The following is a 16,404-nucleotide window of genomic DNA, read 5'->3' on the forward strand; positions in this document are numbered from 1 at the left end:
TGTGTGCTTGGGAACAAAGCCAATGGGAAGAACGTTCAAAATACCGCATCTTCCAGCCATGAAATATCTCTTGTTTAGGATTAATGGCCCTGTACTGCTTCTATTTACATTTTTATTTGGTTTGTCAGATAATGTTCTTTGGCAATTAATAGGCAAAACAGACAGAACTTGACAGCATCTTGTTTGATCGGTTTAAGATATTGACATGGTGTTATGATTATGTTACAGGATTATTGGACTTTTTGTCTTTAGAAAGTAACTATTTGCCTGCCAGATTTCATGTTTATAGGGATTAAATCAGATCTCATAATTGATTGATTAACGAGGAGAAAGGCTTAATAAAATTATGGAGAAATATGTCCTAAAAATACACATTCATCTTAAAAATCATATACTTGGGCAGCAGCAATACTGCATGATATATGTGTGGTTTGACGGCTGCTCAGGAAGTAACATCCATGTCAGACGAGATCTACTTTATTGTTCCAGGACAACATCAGGCTGCTGATGGCGACTGGATGATGCGCTATTCCTCCCTCCGCCAGAGAACAGATTATTTGATTGACCTCCTTAGGGCGCGCTCATATGAGCGTATATTCATTGCGTATTCTGCGGGCAATGTACCCGCACATAATGCACGGAGTCAATGAAAGTACGTTGATCCGTTCACACTTGTTTATATGCATTGTGTATAACAGATGCGTAAAAAAGAACACAGCATGTTCTATTGTAACGTGTATTGCATACCATAGGGCCCTATTGTTCTCTATGGTTGCGTGTTAAATGCTGTACATATGCAATTACTTTGCTTACCTGCGGTGTTTATATGTAACGTCACTGTGTGACAGAGTGGAAATTAAAAAAAAAAAAGGAAGGAAGACTGCGCATGACGGCGTGCGTGAGATATATTGTCATGTACAGTCAAAAATCACTGCCATACGCAGCGAAACGTCAGCTCACACAATGGTAAAGTGCTGCGTTATACACTCAGCGACTTACCACGCATTTGTGTGGGCCCGGCCTTAGGCCTCCTGCAGACGGTCGGGTCAGGATTCTCACAGCGGGATGTGGACCTGTGCTCCTGCACAGCCCTGCGGCTCACCCGCTCCCGGCATCTTCTCTCTGCACTATGTGCCGTTCAGTAGTACCCGCACAGAAATAGGACGAGCCCCGATTTGTTTTTCACGCGTGTTTTCACGTGGACAAATCCCCGCCGCCTGGGTAGGATTGCATTATCTAATGCAATCCTATGGCAGCGGGCACAGGCGGGAATTCCCGCCCGTGTGCAGGGGGCCTTACAATGTGTTATTTATACGTATAGCTTTGCTCTTTTTGTTTTCTCACCCTGAATAGCCCCTCCTACAGTATCAGCAACCAATCACTTCTTTGTGTTCAAGTGGTTGATCTCCCCTCATGAGTTCTGTCCGATTCCATAATGGACAGGATTCGCACAAGAAAAGAACCCATCAGTTTGGGTTAATTGGCGCAAGCGATTTTTCTCTCGGGACAGTAGTCCTAGTCCTTGCTGCATGTCCTAGTTTTGTGTAACTTTTCTAAATAAATTATTTTCTTTGAAAGCATTAAAAAAAATGCATTGCAATCACATGACATGCGATTTGCATGCGTGCGCGATGCGTGTTTAAAGCATTACTATTGGAACCACATGGAAATCTGGTTCAAATTGCACATCGTACTCGCAGGAAAATTGCTGTAAAATCACATGTAAAATGGTCAGTTCTTCACTAACCTATTTCGCATAAGGCTGGTTTAACACGACTGCGAAAATTGCAAGATTTGTGCGTTGTGAGCTGTACAAATCTCGCACAAATATGAACCCCGCTCTTTTGAATGAAGTCCTATACATTGCTACATGTCCTCTGTTTCCGCGTTCCCCAGAACGCCTCACCCATTGTTTTCAATGGGACAGTAAGACATGTCGCACGATGAAAACAATAGGAAACGTTTTACTGATCCTCTGATGTGACTGAAAGGCTCACCGGAGGATTGCTACTTTACTGAAGTGATGGGAGGCGTTGTTGACCTAAAAACGGCTCACATCACAGTGAGCGCAATGTCGGTCTGAGTTTTTGGGTCCGATATCGCTCTTGCCCGTGTGTAGGTAGCCTTAGACAACATTTCTCTGTGTGACAGTAAAATGTGTATCGCCAGTCACAAAACTGGCCTCATGGTAAATTTTGTAATCTGTTTTGTTAACCGTTTCCACCTGACATAAGAATTGTGTGAAATTAGAGCTTCTTCACACAGGCGTATATTGGTTCATGTGTGTAACTCTACAGTGGTGTAGTGGCCCGAAGTATACATATCTGGCCCCTCCATAACTCCCCATATCCCTAAATGTCTGTCATGTCTTTAATGTGGATGCACTGACTCTTGTCAGTGAATTATGTGTATTGCACAGCTGCAGCGTAGGAGAGGTTAATGTCTGGGAAATGTAACAGTTTGTGTGTATCCAATGTTGTCATGTGAGCATGAAAGATATATGTGTTTGGCCGCCTGCAGACGGACGGGTCAGATCCGGCGGCGAGGATTCTAGCCGTGGGACCCAACCCGAGTGCCTGCAGAGAGTGGCGCGTACTCACCCGTGGCTCCGGCTGTTTGATGTGCCGGCTTGCCAGGCAGCCGGCGCATGCGCAGACCGGAGCCGGCGGCCGGGCAGTGACGTTAAATAGAGCATGCCGCGATTTGTTTGCCACGCGAGATTTCGTGCGGCCAAATCGCGGCCGTCTGCATAGGATTGCGTTTGTTAACGCAATCCTATGCAGGCTTCCAGCGGCGGAAATTCCGCTCGTGTGCAGGCGGCCTTTGCAAGATGTGCAAGTCAGACAGTCTTTACAGTAATTGAGTGAGTCTGTAAATCTACCCATGGATTACAATCTGTTTAAGAGGAGTGTAAGAGAAAGGCCCACGTATGCATATCCAATATGGAAGAAGCAGAGTGATATGCCATCTACTGAGAATGGAGAATACCCTGTCTTATCCCCAGTTGGTATAGAGTCCTGAAGCAACAATGGAAATATTAAGATAGTGCCATAACAGACAACCAGCCGGTAAAGAGGGTGAGGGAAGTTGTCCGGGAGAGCGATCCTATAAGTAACGTGGACTGTATGCACCAAGATACCCCGAGTTGCCTCCCTCCCTCCTCACAAATAGAAGTTGTCCTAAAGCCAATCCTCCATTGCAAGAACTGTTGTATATTATCCCTGCTGGATGTTCTAGTAAAGAAAGGCTTTACTGACCGTTCCCTCTTCAGTCTATTTAAAGTACAGCCCTGTGTGTGTGAACTATTTATTGCACCATCGTCTGAGTTTACCGCAGTGGATGGAACGGTGGCGTCACCCGTGACAAATACCGAAGTTTTAATATAGAGTTTTGTACAGGTAACCGCAGCACCAGCGTTGCCTGGAGAGGCCTTGGCAAAGGGTTGCATGCGTTTCTCAGGGGAGCAGATGGTAGTGCCACCGTGACATCCCTAACAGCTACTCTGCCATCTCCTCAGCTGTGGGCCCTGCTCATCGGTCACTGCAATGGACTAAACTTGCACAGCACACAGACCCATAATAGCCAATTAAGTTATGCGCATGTGACTTTTCACATGGACCATCAAATGGTGTCTCTGTACTCTCCAATGTTTTTTGTGGATGGCACAAGGGCATACGTGTGAATTTGGCCTCATGGCTGATTTGCATGTGTCCTAAAAATACACTGCCCACAAATCCTATTGTCTTACATGTAGGTTTTCATGTGGAGTTGGAGACCCCATGTTTGCTGCGGACTCCATTCTTTGCAGTAGGTGTAATCCCCAGCAAATCAAAATGCAAATCCACAGCAAAATCTCCATGTGTAATACATGTCATCACATGTGAATCCACCCATATAAGTCATATTGTCCTGTTTGGATCACCCGATCCACATCTTGAATTTGGACAGAATAAAGCCTTTATCTTGTGCTGTTAGTTTAGGAACCCTACTGATGCATAATTTACCCTTAGGCTGGGTTCACAAAGGGCGGATATGCTCAGGAAATTCCTTCCTGGATTTCGCTGCGGCACATCCGCCTGTGGCCGCTAATCCCTAGATTGGCCAGCCATGTGGATGAGATTTGTCAAAAATCTCGTCCACACAGGAGGACGGCCAATCCATTGCGGCAAAGCCAGCAGAAGCTGGCGGTGCGGTACAGATTCCCCAGCCGCAGCATGTCCGTTTTTTATTTCTCCCGTTGCGGCTGTACTGCTTTCTTTGAGAGCACCGACCGCAATGAAAAAGCATGCGGCGAAGCCACTCCAAAACCTGCGGCTAAGTGCTGTGGGCTTTAAAGCAGCACTTTCCCGGCTGAAATCTCACGGCTTTTCGCTGCGGCCAAAGCACAAGAGTTCCAGCGGGATTCCGCCCTGTGGGAACCCAGCATTATGGGAAACCTAAAATATGTAACATGGTCTTCAAAGGGGGGCTCCTTATGGTGCTCTACAAGATTTAGGTTTGGCTGTAGATTGTCACTATTATCCTTTTCGGTACTGTATTACTCTGTTAAATCTTGTTAGCTATGACTTATATACACATTTACAAATTAATTCTAATCAAAGTTACTCTATTTTTAAATGCAGAAAATTTTTAATTTTAAGTAATTTGTGGCTAGTCTAAATACATAAATCCATAAAGCTAGCAATAAATAGTTTTATGATTGAGTGTTCTCGTGTGTTGAGTGCTTTATCTTACGCTCTCCATTAGCCATAAAGCTCATTTTAATTACAAGTGCTGAACTGCTCAGATGAACAATAACTGCCTGGCACCTATTCTAGAAAATAACTAATTAGGCTTTGCTAGACTGTAAGAGATTGTGTTTCAGGATCAAATCAAAGTTAAGTCTGCCCTACGCTGTCCTGACACTAAAGATTTGTATCCGCGCAATCACATGAACTTGAGTGTTCCATAACATTTATTGGGGTCTAGAGACACATTGTGATCTAATCTCATGTAATGAGTTGACCAGTTCTTCAACTGATGACATGTTAAGAGAAACCCGAGGTTTAATAATGTGTAAAAGTCAGTAGTTATCTTATCTTGAGCTGTCCAGTCCTCCTCCGGTTTTTGTCCAGGTCAAGTTTAATAGTGAAATCCACTGAGCAAAGCAAATTAAACTCACACCGCGAGGCCGGCTCACAGGACCGCGTTGTATAACTCAGTGTTTTACAGCTGTGAGAGCCGGCCTATAGCTGAGTATGACCGCGTATCTCACGCACGCTGTCATTTAGTGATGATGTGTATAAACGCCGCACATATGCAACGTAATTGGGTATTTAGAGCATTTATTATGCACCCATTTAGAACACTAGGGCTCTATCTATTATACTGCATTCTTTTTTTAAGGTACTTATTAAATGCAATGTATATACGCAAGTGTGAATGGATTAATGAAAATCAATGTACTTTCATTGACTCCATTTGCCGCGTATTACAATATTGAATTATGCTTGTGTGAGCCTGCCCTTAAGTATACGAAGCAAAGACTTTTAAAGCGATCCTCCAGTCATGGACAAAAAAAGATGGCTGCATCACTTCGTACTGCTCACATGGGCAGTACTGGCCAATCAAAGCAGCGTGTAGTCTTAGATTAATAATGCATACTAATGCGTAGTGTGCATCAGGTAGTCGGAGAAGTGGTGCGGCCATCTTTAAGGATCGGAGGCCCTTTTGTTGAAAGGTAGCTGACAAAGCATTTGTTTGTGTATAGGGCTTATTTTTGGAAGGGAACACACTGGAGCTTTTCAGTGCAGTAAAGTTTTTACACATGGAATATACCAAACCAAATGACCGGTCTTGTCCAAACTGTTGTGGTGTTGCGCTTCTTTTTTGGGGGTGGGGGGTGGTCAAAGGGTGTAGGTGAGCTTTGGATTCAAGCAGCCCCTCTTCAGGATAAACACCCCGATTACAGAGGCATCAAACCAGCACCAAACCGTGTTGTATGAAGATCCTGCACCAGTGGTGGCCAACTGGTGGCTCTGTGACACATGCCGCCCTACAGCCTTCCCAATTCTACCTGTTTACTTTTTATTGTGAGAGAGGGATATTAAATTGGCTGAACATATACACATTATCATTCTTGCTCATTTTGACATTCTCTTTATTAACATCATTTGAAAGTTGCGTAAAATATGTTTACCGAGCCCCAATGACGACTGGTAGGGTTCTGTCTCTGAACTCTGTGAGCGGGACTATTCGGAGTTAACCGTAGCAGCACAAGCGTTAGTTTTGAGCGAGTTAGGCTTTAATTACATTTTCTATTGTCTTCCTACAGCTGTTCATGGAGAACTATGTTCTGTGTGAAATCTCTGTTGTTTTTTGTATATCCCTTGTTACATTCTTTAAATCATCCTTTTTATTCTGTTGTCACGGATTATTATTAGCCATGTATGTGTGACAGCCTGAATAATCCATTATTTGCAATTTTACTATTGTACTGTGATCTCGGGTCAGAGCTGTGATCATAGGTTTTCATCTTTAATTAGTACAGACTTCTTTTACTTGTTAAGAATGTTTATTCCTTCTGCAGGAAGATCTTTTTGCGCAGTGTTAATTTGCATGGATAGGAGTTTTTTTTTGATAAAAGATATTAAAAGGACAATATTGGTAATTTTTATGCTAAGCATAAAAATAACTCATTATTGCCTGAAGTTGCAGCTTCCTCGTGCTGTCCCTTTGTATCAAGGCAGAAAGCAGCTGCTCATACCGCCTAGTAGAATGTGTCACAGCCCTCCTACAATGATGAAGACAGTAAATGGCATGGACATCTATTTGGTCACCCACTGGCTGCTTACACAAGGATGTGCAACATTAAGCAGTTCAACACTTTCATTGAGGGTGACAACTCAAGGCTGGCAGCTTCCCACTTGGAATTGGAGATCAGGCTTCTTGATTCTGGTGTTCACGGAGTACAATTTTATGGTATATTAAGTGCTTTTGTCACAAAAAGTGTACCCATAGGAAAACATCTTTAAAATAACCCTCCTGTTCACACTAAAACTTTTACTACACCGTCAAAATTTATAGTTAAAGGGATTTTCTATGTCTAAGCTATTGATGACCTATCCTCATGCTAGATTGTCAAGAGTTTATTCATCGGTCACATGGTCTAAGAGTAGCTCAGTCCCATTTAAGCAAATGGGATTGAGCTGCTATACAAACATACATTGTACGGTGTTGGGCCTGTATGGACTTGAAGCCAGCAAGGTGCTCACCCATGCTTCATTGTCACTTCAATCAACTGATTGTCAGAAGTTCCAAGCGGTGGATCCCTTGCTGATCAACTATTGATGACCTATCCTGAGGATAGGTCATCATTAGATTTGTCCCAGAAACCCCTTAGTGCCCTCCTATTTAGTTAGCTGCCACAGTTCGCCCTATTCCTATTCCCCTGGTCATGTCTATAAAGTGACTGCCAGATTCTTAGTGTGTCAGAGACACTCTCCTGTGTTCTTCGAGAGATGGCCATGCAGGCAAAGATAGCTTGGACACACAACGGACTTCATCAGCATTGGTTCAGCCAAGAGCAGGAAGGAGTGTGTCAGACTGGTGAAGCTTACTGTGTATTGGGTACTATGAGAATCTGGTGGCAACTAGAGATGAGCGAACGTACTCGTTTCGGGTGTTTTTGCACTCGAGCACCGCTTTTTCCGAGTAACTGACTACTCGGACGAAAAGATTCGGGGGGCGCCCGGGGGGAGTTCCCCACTGCTACCCCCAGCCCCCCCCCCCCCCCCCGAATCTTTTCGTCCGAGCAGTCAGTTAGTAACTCGGAAAAAGCGGTGCTCGAGTGCAAAAAAAACCGAAACGAGTACGTTTGCTCATCTCTAGTGGCAACTTTACATATGTGAACTGGATACGGAACGAACTGCGGCAGCGACATTGAAAGTGAGAGCGCCGCGTGTGTTAACTATGTGTTCTGCATATAAAGTGACATTTTTACTTTGAACTGATTTTGTCTGGTGAACCTCGTTAGGAAATGTTTATGGTAGACTGCTGAATTAAACAAAAAGATGCACATAAGCTAGAATTCAGTATGTATATAAACTGTAAAGTTCAGTGGCTGAATTAAGATTAATTAATCCCTTCTGCTTTCTAGTTTTAAATAGTGCAGTTAGCTTTTGTAATTTTCACCTACACTGCTGTAATAGAGAAAAAGAGAATTGATAAATAGCAATGCTTTTTAATACGTTTGGACTTTTTGGAGTCTTCCAATTGTAAGACATGGTATACACTGGAAATCTACTTTAAGAAGACACGGGGTCTTTAATACCCTGTTAGACCATCCACAGAATACGTACTGTAAATGGCAGCCCGTATTCTGCTGATGAATTCAGATATGCATCAGGGTATTGAAGTTGTCTAGCCCTACTCTTGTGAGAGCAGCAAATAAAAATATATTGGGGAATTCACATATTTGTACATTCAGGCAAGTTTAACCTACCCATCCTGCTCTATCTAATATTAAACTATGTTATTTCAGATTAAGCTAGTCTTTGTAGAGGCCGCTGCTCCCCAAAACTAAAACTGAGTTACTGTGACAAGGGAAACGCTGCTGAGAAATGAATAGCTGTGTCGCCTTATTAGAACAAATTACCATCGTTAATGTTTCGTTAGGCTTGTACTATACAGTATGTTCTTTCTTGTTTGTACTAGTGGCACATATTTAACAATTTTATGTTCTTTTCTCAGCTGATTGCCGTGTTTGATGAACTGGATCCATCCAATAGACCAGATGATGCATCTAGTATTGCCGATCGTCTCAGTCCCGACCCTTTTGAAGCAGAATTGTCTTCTCACCACCAGCCACTTCGAGGGGAAATTGAAGTCACCCCCTCAGCTCTGAAGCTTGGTATGCTGTTTTCCATACTGTACTTACTTGACTTAACATTTTAAAGAAGGTTTTATATAATCTGAATGGCCGTTGTAAGATGCTCACATACGAAGAGGAACTCAAAAGAAAACTGAATCATTTTCTGGTAGGCAGGGCTTTACTGCTAAAGGCTTCTGTTGCTAGGAATGCTTATGACGTGGTATGCCAGCCAACATTGTTGGGGAAGGTTGCCTTTGGCTCCAGTGGTCTTTTTTAAAAAATTTTTTAGACAAGTTGTTCAGTTTTTTGCAAATTTTGTTATGGCTAATTCATATGAACAACGTGTAGCTGTGTAATTTTGCTTCCTTTTCCACTGCTCAAGTACTCATAAAAAAAAAAAAAAAATCACACGGATCGGGCAACTATGGAGGGCAAAGAAAGAGTCTCATGCCGTTTCTCGTCAAATATTTCTCAAGACTCAACACCAGGCGACTGGTTCTTCCAGCATGACAACACACCTACCTACACAGCACTAAGTATTAAACAATTTTTGATAAAAAATGGCTTGACCCCCTTGCTTCACCCTCTTTATTAACCCGATCTCACTCCATGTGACTTTCTTTTCTGAGTGCTTTGAGCAGTGGAAAAGGAAATAAAATTTCACAGCTGTACGTTGTTCGGCCATCACAAAACAAGCAAAGAACGGAGCAACTTGTTGAAAAAAAAAACCACGTATCGTGTCAAAAGGGTTCTCAGACATTCACCTAGCAACAGAAGCCTGTAACACCGCATGACCTAAAGAAGATTCCTGTTTGTTTTGGGTACCCCCTCATATTTCTCTGGATAACTTTGTGGGAGTTTTAAAGACCTATGTCTCTCCAACATATACTTGAAGTGGTCGCCCCCGAGATATAAAATAATTCCCTATATGCAATGACAAGAATGAGTGTCTTTTGTCCTTCTTTATGAATGGCGTTCAGTCACATTTAGGACATAGAGGATGAACTGGTGCACCCCACGAACCGTTAAGTATAAACATTCTCTATTGGGTTGGATACAAAAATAAATACATTTCAGGAACGTACCAGCCTCTTCATCATCAGGTAAGTCATCTTGGAAGAGTCTTGTGGAGTTCAGCAAGCTGTCCTAGCACAGCAGTCAGCAACCACATCATGAGGGGTGCATCTATTGCTGTGTTGTACAACTTGTTGCAGCAGGTCTTCACCTATAGCATTGTTCTACTCTTGTCTTTTCTGTGAACGGAGTGGCAGCCCAATCTGTGCTTTACTGCTCATTCATCTCTATTGGACCGCCAGAGAGAAGTAGAGTACAGCACTTAGCTTTCTGGTCCCATAGATATGAATGGAGCAGCAGCACACATGCCCAACTACAGCTCCATTCACAAAGGGGAACAATGTACCTCCAGCATCATGACCAGGCCTCCCACCAAGTAGACACTTATTCCCGATCGTGCTTAGTGGGTACGTTTATATATTGGGCCAACGATGGTATGCTTATGTGCTTACCCCCTCAGCTTTGTCATTTTATATTCTGTCTGCATTAGTTTCAAGCTCAGTCTTTTGTACAAGAAGTAAACCATATGTATCACACTGCAACACAGATCTTAAGCCTGAATGATGACATCGGACTACATTCCAGGGGAAGGGAATCTTGTAGAGTATATTGTTACACGGTATCTCGATTTCCATCTGTAGTTTGCATCTTAGACATAAGCAGTTACCTGTCGCATCTTGTCTCCCGCTTCTCTCCTGCAAGGTCCTTATTTCTTATCGCTGCTGTTTTGCTATTTTATTTCCCACTTGCACAGAATGTTAAATCTTAAAGTCTTTGTTACAGGTTGATGGGTACAATAGGCATAAGAAGTTTGAAATACTCGCAGAACGGTGATTTGTAATTACAGCAAACGTTGTTTCACTTTTTTTTTTTTTTTTACATGTATTACGCTTTTGTTCAGATGTGTAAAATGTGTATTTCTTCTCTGTTTTTCTGCCAGCACAAACACTCTGAAACACGAGTATCTGGTTTTGTTTAAACGTCCTTGTACAATACACAGTTAGATGCCAAATTACACTGCAGATCTTTCTCTCTGCACTCATCAGCGACAATGCAAGTGGCGCACTTTAGTAATAATACAATTTCTAATGTCATATCATATTGTAAGAATGAGCTAGTGGTAATTAGTTCTTTGATTATCTCCATAACATCTCAGCATTTACAATTACAAGAACTAATTAGGTGAGAAATAAATGATAAACTCTAGAATGGATTTCAAAGATAGATAAAAAGGGGAAAAAAAAGTGACCGGCCCCCGTCCTGTGCAGCCGGGCTGATGGTGGATGCCGTCCTCATTTATATTAAGGAAAGAAAATAAAGGACACATTACCTTCACGCCAGAGGTGCTAATCACCTGCCATGTTTTCCCACAAAATTATTTGATCGTTAAACATTGATGCAGTTGGTTATTGGCCAACCACGGTAGTTACTTATAAGCAGCACTTGGGGCAGCTGTACTCCTTTTGCAGGCTTGCTACATGCGTGCAACATGTTCTGTTTATCTCTTTCACCTGTATATATTTAACAATTCTCCTACAATGTTTTGTGTGACTACTAGAAAAAGGGGAGACCTCCCAGGCTCCCCCAAGAGAGGGCATCTTGACTGAACGTTGTATGTCTTTTAAATTCTACACTTCTCTTTCCTTCACTCCTGGGCGCCACTGCAGACAATGCCCTGGCACTGGCCCTGGCATCAGGGCATCGTCTCTGGGAGCAGTCTAGAGTGAATAGTGGAACAGAATGTGTAAAGGAGAGTATCTATATGTCTGGTCGAAAGGCTGTAGGGTTAATTCGATACTATGTATGATTTGGCTGTTTCTTAAAAGTTATATCAGTACTCATTGGTTCACTGAGAAACTTGATCTGATTGGAGAACACAGGTTGACAATGCCACCAATGGCTATGGTGTAAGCACAACAAGCTGTCTTCATTGGTTCATTGAGAAACTTGATTTGATTAGTGAACGCAGGTTGATGAAGTCATCAGAGGCTATAGATTATACCTATTGTGCTGTCATTTAGTCCCAACCCCCTGATCACACCTCTGAGATAGTGAAACATTGTTTTTGTTTAGTTTTTTTTGGGGGGGGGGGGGGGTATTTGTTGGAAGAAGACCGAAATATTAGTGTGTTTTAGGTGTTCCATTATTCTGTTGTTTAGATGTTGCAGAGGTGTTGGAAATCTAACTTTTTGATTTCTGATTAAATGGCAGCAATTGCATATACATTTCCCTTACATCCTGCACCACTGTAGTCTTATAGTCTAAGTATGACCAGTTTAAAGTAGTAACGCAGAGCCAACCATGGTAAAGCTGCGGCATAGAATTCAGATTTTATCTTCAAATCTGTCATTTTAAATGACCTCTAACATTTGTGATGAGGAAAGCCAAGCTCTAGCAAAACTGTTCATCGCAATCTTATAGGAGCCGCAGCCTTGTCTTTCCACTTAGTTATTATTTAAATGATTTATTAGTTAAGCAATAATGCACTAAATTGCAAATATCCATTCAATTTAGTTTGCAGCATTAAAGTCCTTATTTATTTCTCACAGCAGAAAAATCTATTACACAGTTGAGGACACGATTGGGAAAGGGTAACACACTGCTTGGCCGTCATGGGGGCGGGTTGTGAACTTCTGCTTCTAGAAAAACAATACTGCCATATCCGCTAAAGCTGTGGTACTTTGTTAACTATACATTTTTTAGAATGTGAACGATCTTCCTCGATGGGTTTTGTTTTTTGTTACATTGGACATCTTTTTGCCATCGAAACAAATGAATGTGATTTAAGCTCCGAGAGCTTTGTTGTCATTCCAATTGCCACGTACACTTTTTCAACAAGCCTCATTTTCCTGCAGTCCTCTAAGTTGGGAGCAAATACACTTGCAAGAAAAACTAAGTGGACCCTTTGTCATTATTTGGATTTCTGCATTAATGAAATGTGACCTTACTGATAACCAAGTCACAATTCTAGACAAAAGCAATCTAACTACATTAATAGCACCCAAGCAGTAACATTCATGTCCTTTATTGAGCGCATTGAGTAAACCTCCACAGTGCACAGAGGAGAAAGTAAGTGAATCTCACAATCCACATTTAGGCCGCTCTCACACAGCCTGCTTTTTACAGCGTACAATGCCTCCATTGATTTCACAGGGGCTTCTCAGACTACCGTGCGAATGCAGTGTTCCTGACATTGCGTTTTTCGAGTGCTGTCGGTTCTATTTTTGGGCATTTAAGCATTTTTAAACGCAATGTGTCACCCATTAAAGTCAATGGGGAATGTTTTTAACCCTGTTAAAAACGCAGTAGGATGTTGTGTACAATGTTTTACTGTGTTTTTGAATGCAGCGTTCTACATCACCGGGAGGGAAACTGAAAGTGGTGACATCATTGGCTTGCTTTGCCTGCGTTGTTGCTGCGCTGAAATGCTCACACTGAACTTGGAACATAGCAGCTCTGCCCTAGTAGAAATGCTGTGTGAGAGTGGCTTTAAGGTACCTTTTACACAGGATGACGGTCGGGCGCACAAGTGCTCAACATCCAACTCATGGGTTACCACTGACTATCACTTCTGTGCTTTACACATGAGCGATAGTCATTGAATGAATGGAGGTGGAGCAAGTGGGATCATTCACCTTCATTTGTTGTAAACGGGAGTTGCTAAAACATTGAGCGGCACTTGTTTACACGGCCCAATAGTCACTTGGTTTTCAGTTCTGCTAAAAACCAAGTTATTTCAACAAATGAGCGATTTGTCACTTAGTGCTCTTTCGGTGGCTGCATGCACACGGGACAATGATCGCCTGAATTAGCTTTTTCCAGTGAGAATTTGGGTGATCAGCATTCCGTGTAAAGGTACCTTTAGACAGATTATCTACAAATGAAGAAAATTGAGGACTGCTGCTACTCCTCCCTAGCAATGTGGGTTTTGTTAAAAACCATCCAAGAGCATAATGGACAATCTTGAAAGGGGTGAGAAAGATCCTTTGCCGTTACACTTGGGTTCTACAGAAGACTCTACGAACTGCACAAACTTCTGTTGAAGTGTCCACCATTAGAAAAACACTGAACAAGAGGTAAAAGTGAAGCTTTTTAGCACAAATGCACAACGCTATTTTTGGAGAAAAAAAACAAAACTGCACATCGATATGAAATTGGGGTTGCTTTGCTGCCTCTAAGCCTTGACGCGGGTATGCTCCCATATTGCTACCCATCCCCCCCCCCCCCCCCTTACTTATCTAAAATAATAAACCGCTGAGACTAAACTCTTTGGAAATTTTTGGCCACAGCAGCCAACTTTATTTAACAAAAACAACATACAATTTTATTCTTTTAACCTTTTTATAACCGAGAGGAGGCCCTTGGAGACACACCAAAAATACCAGGGGTCTGGTGTTTATCAAATTAAAAACGTACCTTGCCTCCAACTGTACCCCGGCTTGGAGACACCACTAGCCCCCCCCCCCTCCCACTGGGAGGCTAGAAAACAAAATAGATTAAGGCCACCCGGGATCCCTTCCCTGGCCTTCTCCCACACACCAGCCCCAACCACTATAACACCAGGGTGATCATACCGGTGAGGCCAACCCCACCAAGACTTCCTTTCACCCAAAATATCAACTCTGCCTCCAAGGAACCCCCCCCCGTCCACCAACGGCTGCCACGACATGTCATACACTTATCCTCTTGCACCAATTCACCGTTGTACTACCTAAGCTTAGATACTACTATAATTACGTGTGTGTGTGTGTGTGTGTGTGTGTGTGTGTGTGTGTGTGTGTGTGTGTATATATATATATATATATATATATATATATATATATAACGGGAGGGTGGGTGGGACTCAGTTTTCACAGTTCTAAAATGGCGCTCCCGCCCAAAATCCCCTTTTTATGGACTCAATAACCCCTCCCCTTACTTAAACCCCGACCAATCAGCTCAAATGTAAATAACCCACTCACCCATTACCCCCCCTTCTTTCTTGTTTGCATTCCCAGCCTGTTAACCCTATCCTGCCTATTCCACTCCCTAACAACCCTGTCATGCAGGGCCTTCTCTCATGGGCCCGATCCGGCCCCGTGCTTAACACGGGTATGGTAGACTCGCTCCCATATTGCTACGCATCCCCCTCCCTTACTTATATGAAATAATAAACCGCTGAGACTAAACTTTTGGGAAATTTTTGGCCACCGCAGCCAACTTTATTTAACAAAAACAACATACAATTTTATTCTTTTAACCTTTTTATAACCGTGAGGAGGCCCTTGGAGACAAACCAAAAATACCAAGGGGTCTGGTGTTTATCAAATTACAACCGTACCTTGCCTCCAACCGTACCCCGGCTCGGAGACACCACCAGCCCCCCCCCCCCCCCCACTGGGAGGCTAGAAAACAACATAGATTAAGACCACCCGGGATCCCTTCCCTGGCCTTCTCCCACACACCAGCCCCAACCACTATAACACCAGGGTGATCATACCGGTGAAGCCGTCCCCACCAAGACTTCCTTTCACCCAAAATATCAACTCTGCCTCGAAGGACCCCCCCCCCCCCCCCCCGTCCTCCACAGCCAGCAGAATTTACTACCTAATTCTGCGCAGCCCCCATAATCGAAGAGCCCTTTCGATCCCCTCTTGGATCGCCAATGTCCACATATCCGTACCAACCTCATTAAGATGTACCCCATCACTCCTCCAATAGCCCTCATAACCCCCTTCTAAATCATTGTGACGAATCTTCACACCCCCATTTCGTGCCACAAAACTGAAAATGTGTCCATTAATCTTTATACGGGCTTTATTAATTTTTTCCACTGATCTTGCCATCCGCCACTTCTTTCTAGGCAATATTTCTGACCATACGATTATCATGTCAGGAAATAACCTTCTCAAATCATGCTGTATATCCCTGCGCACCTCCCTCGCAGGTCTTCCCCCTAAGTCATTACCGCCGGCATGCAACACTAATATATCAGGGGCCCTATCTAATTCCGCAAACTCTTTAACCTCCGGAAGTACCCTGCCCCACATCATGCCCCTGATGCCTATCTAGCGGATAATCGCCTCATTCCTGGAAAAACCTAACTGACGACCTTCTGGTCTCAACTTTGCCCGTTCTGCCGCCCAGAAAACAAAGGAATGCCCGACGATCCAAATCAGCGCCGGATCTGACCTGTTAAGACAAAAACCAGACAACAGTGCTTCCAACAATATAATAACCATTCAATATACCCCCCCTTTCCCCTCCAGTTCGCGACTTATCCCCTATCGTTAAACCATCCCTCGGGTCTAATATAAATTTGATATCTTTTCGATTCCCATCTCCCAATTTTTTGCACCACCGTCGGGCTCAATCTCCATTCCGCAGCCTCCGTTGCCGCTCCGATTCTGAAAGAGTGGGAAGAATATCCCACTCTGTCGAGACCCAACTCCTTCAATGCCTTCTGCAACACAGCTCCAAATTGAAACTTGGATAAGAAC

The 16,404-nt window shown here is 43.2% G+C and overlaps 1 protein-coding gene and 1 long non-coding RNA gene across 11 annotated transcripts in view; one reads left to right on the plus strand and one right to left on the minus strand.

Moving 5' to 3' along the window:
• Positions 1-16,404, plus strand: part of PARD3B (par-3 family cell polarity regulator beta) — a 1,131,600-nt gene that overhangs the window by 185,432 nt on the left and 929,764 nt on the right. For all 5 annotated transcript variants that reach the window (XM_066576076.1, XM_066576075.1, XM_066576074.1 and 2 more), the window contains exon 3: positions 8,731-8,890. In XM_066576076.1, the coding sequence (XP_066432173.1) occupies positions 8,731-8,890 (160 nt within the window). The remainder of the gene's footprint in view (positions 1-8,730; positions 8,891-16,404) is intronic.
• LOC136576617 (uncharacterized) overlaps positions 1-16,404 on the minus strand; it is a 154,687-nt gene that overhangs the window by 114,578 nt on the left and 23,705 nt on the right. The window lies entirely within an intron of this gene.

The sequence above is a fragment of the Eleutherodactylus coqui genome, chromosome 8 (assembly GCF_035609145.1).
Source record: "Eleutherodactylus coqui strain aEleCoq1 chromosome 8, aEleCoq1.hap1, whole genome shotgun sequence".
Taxonomy (NCBI): domain Eukaryota; kingdom Metazoa; phylum Chordata; class Amphibia; order Anura; family Eleutherodactylidae; genus Eleutherodactylus; species Eleutherodactylus coqui.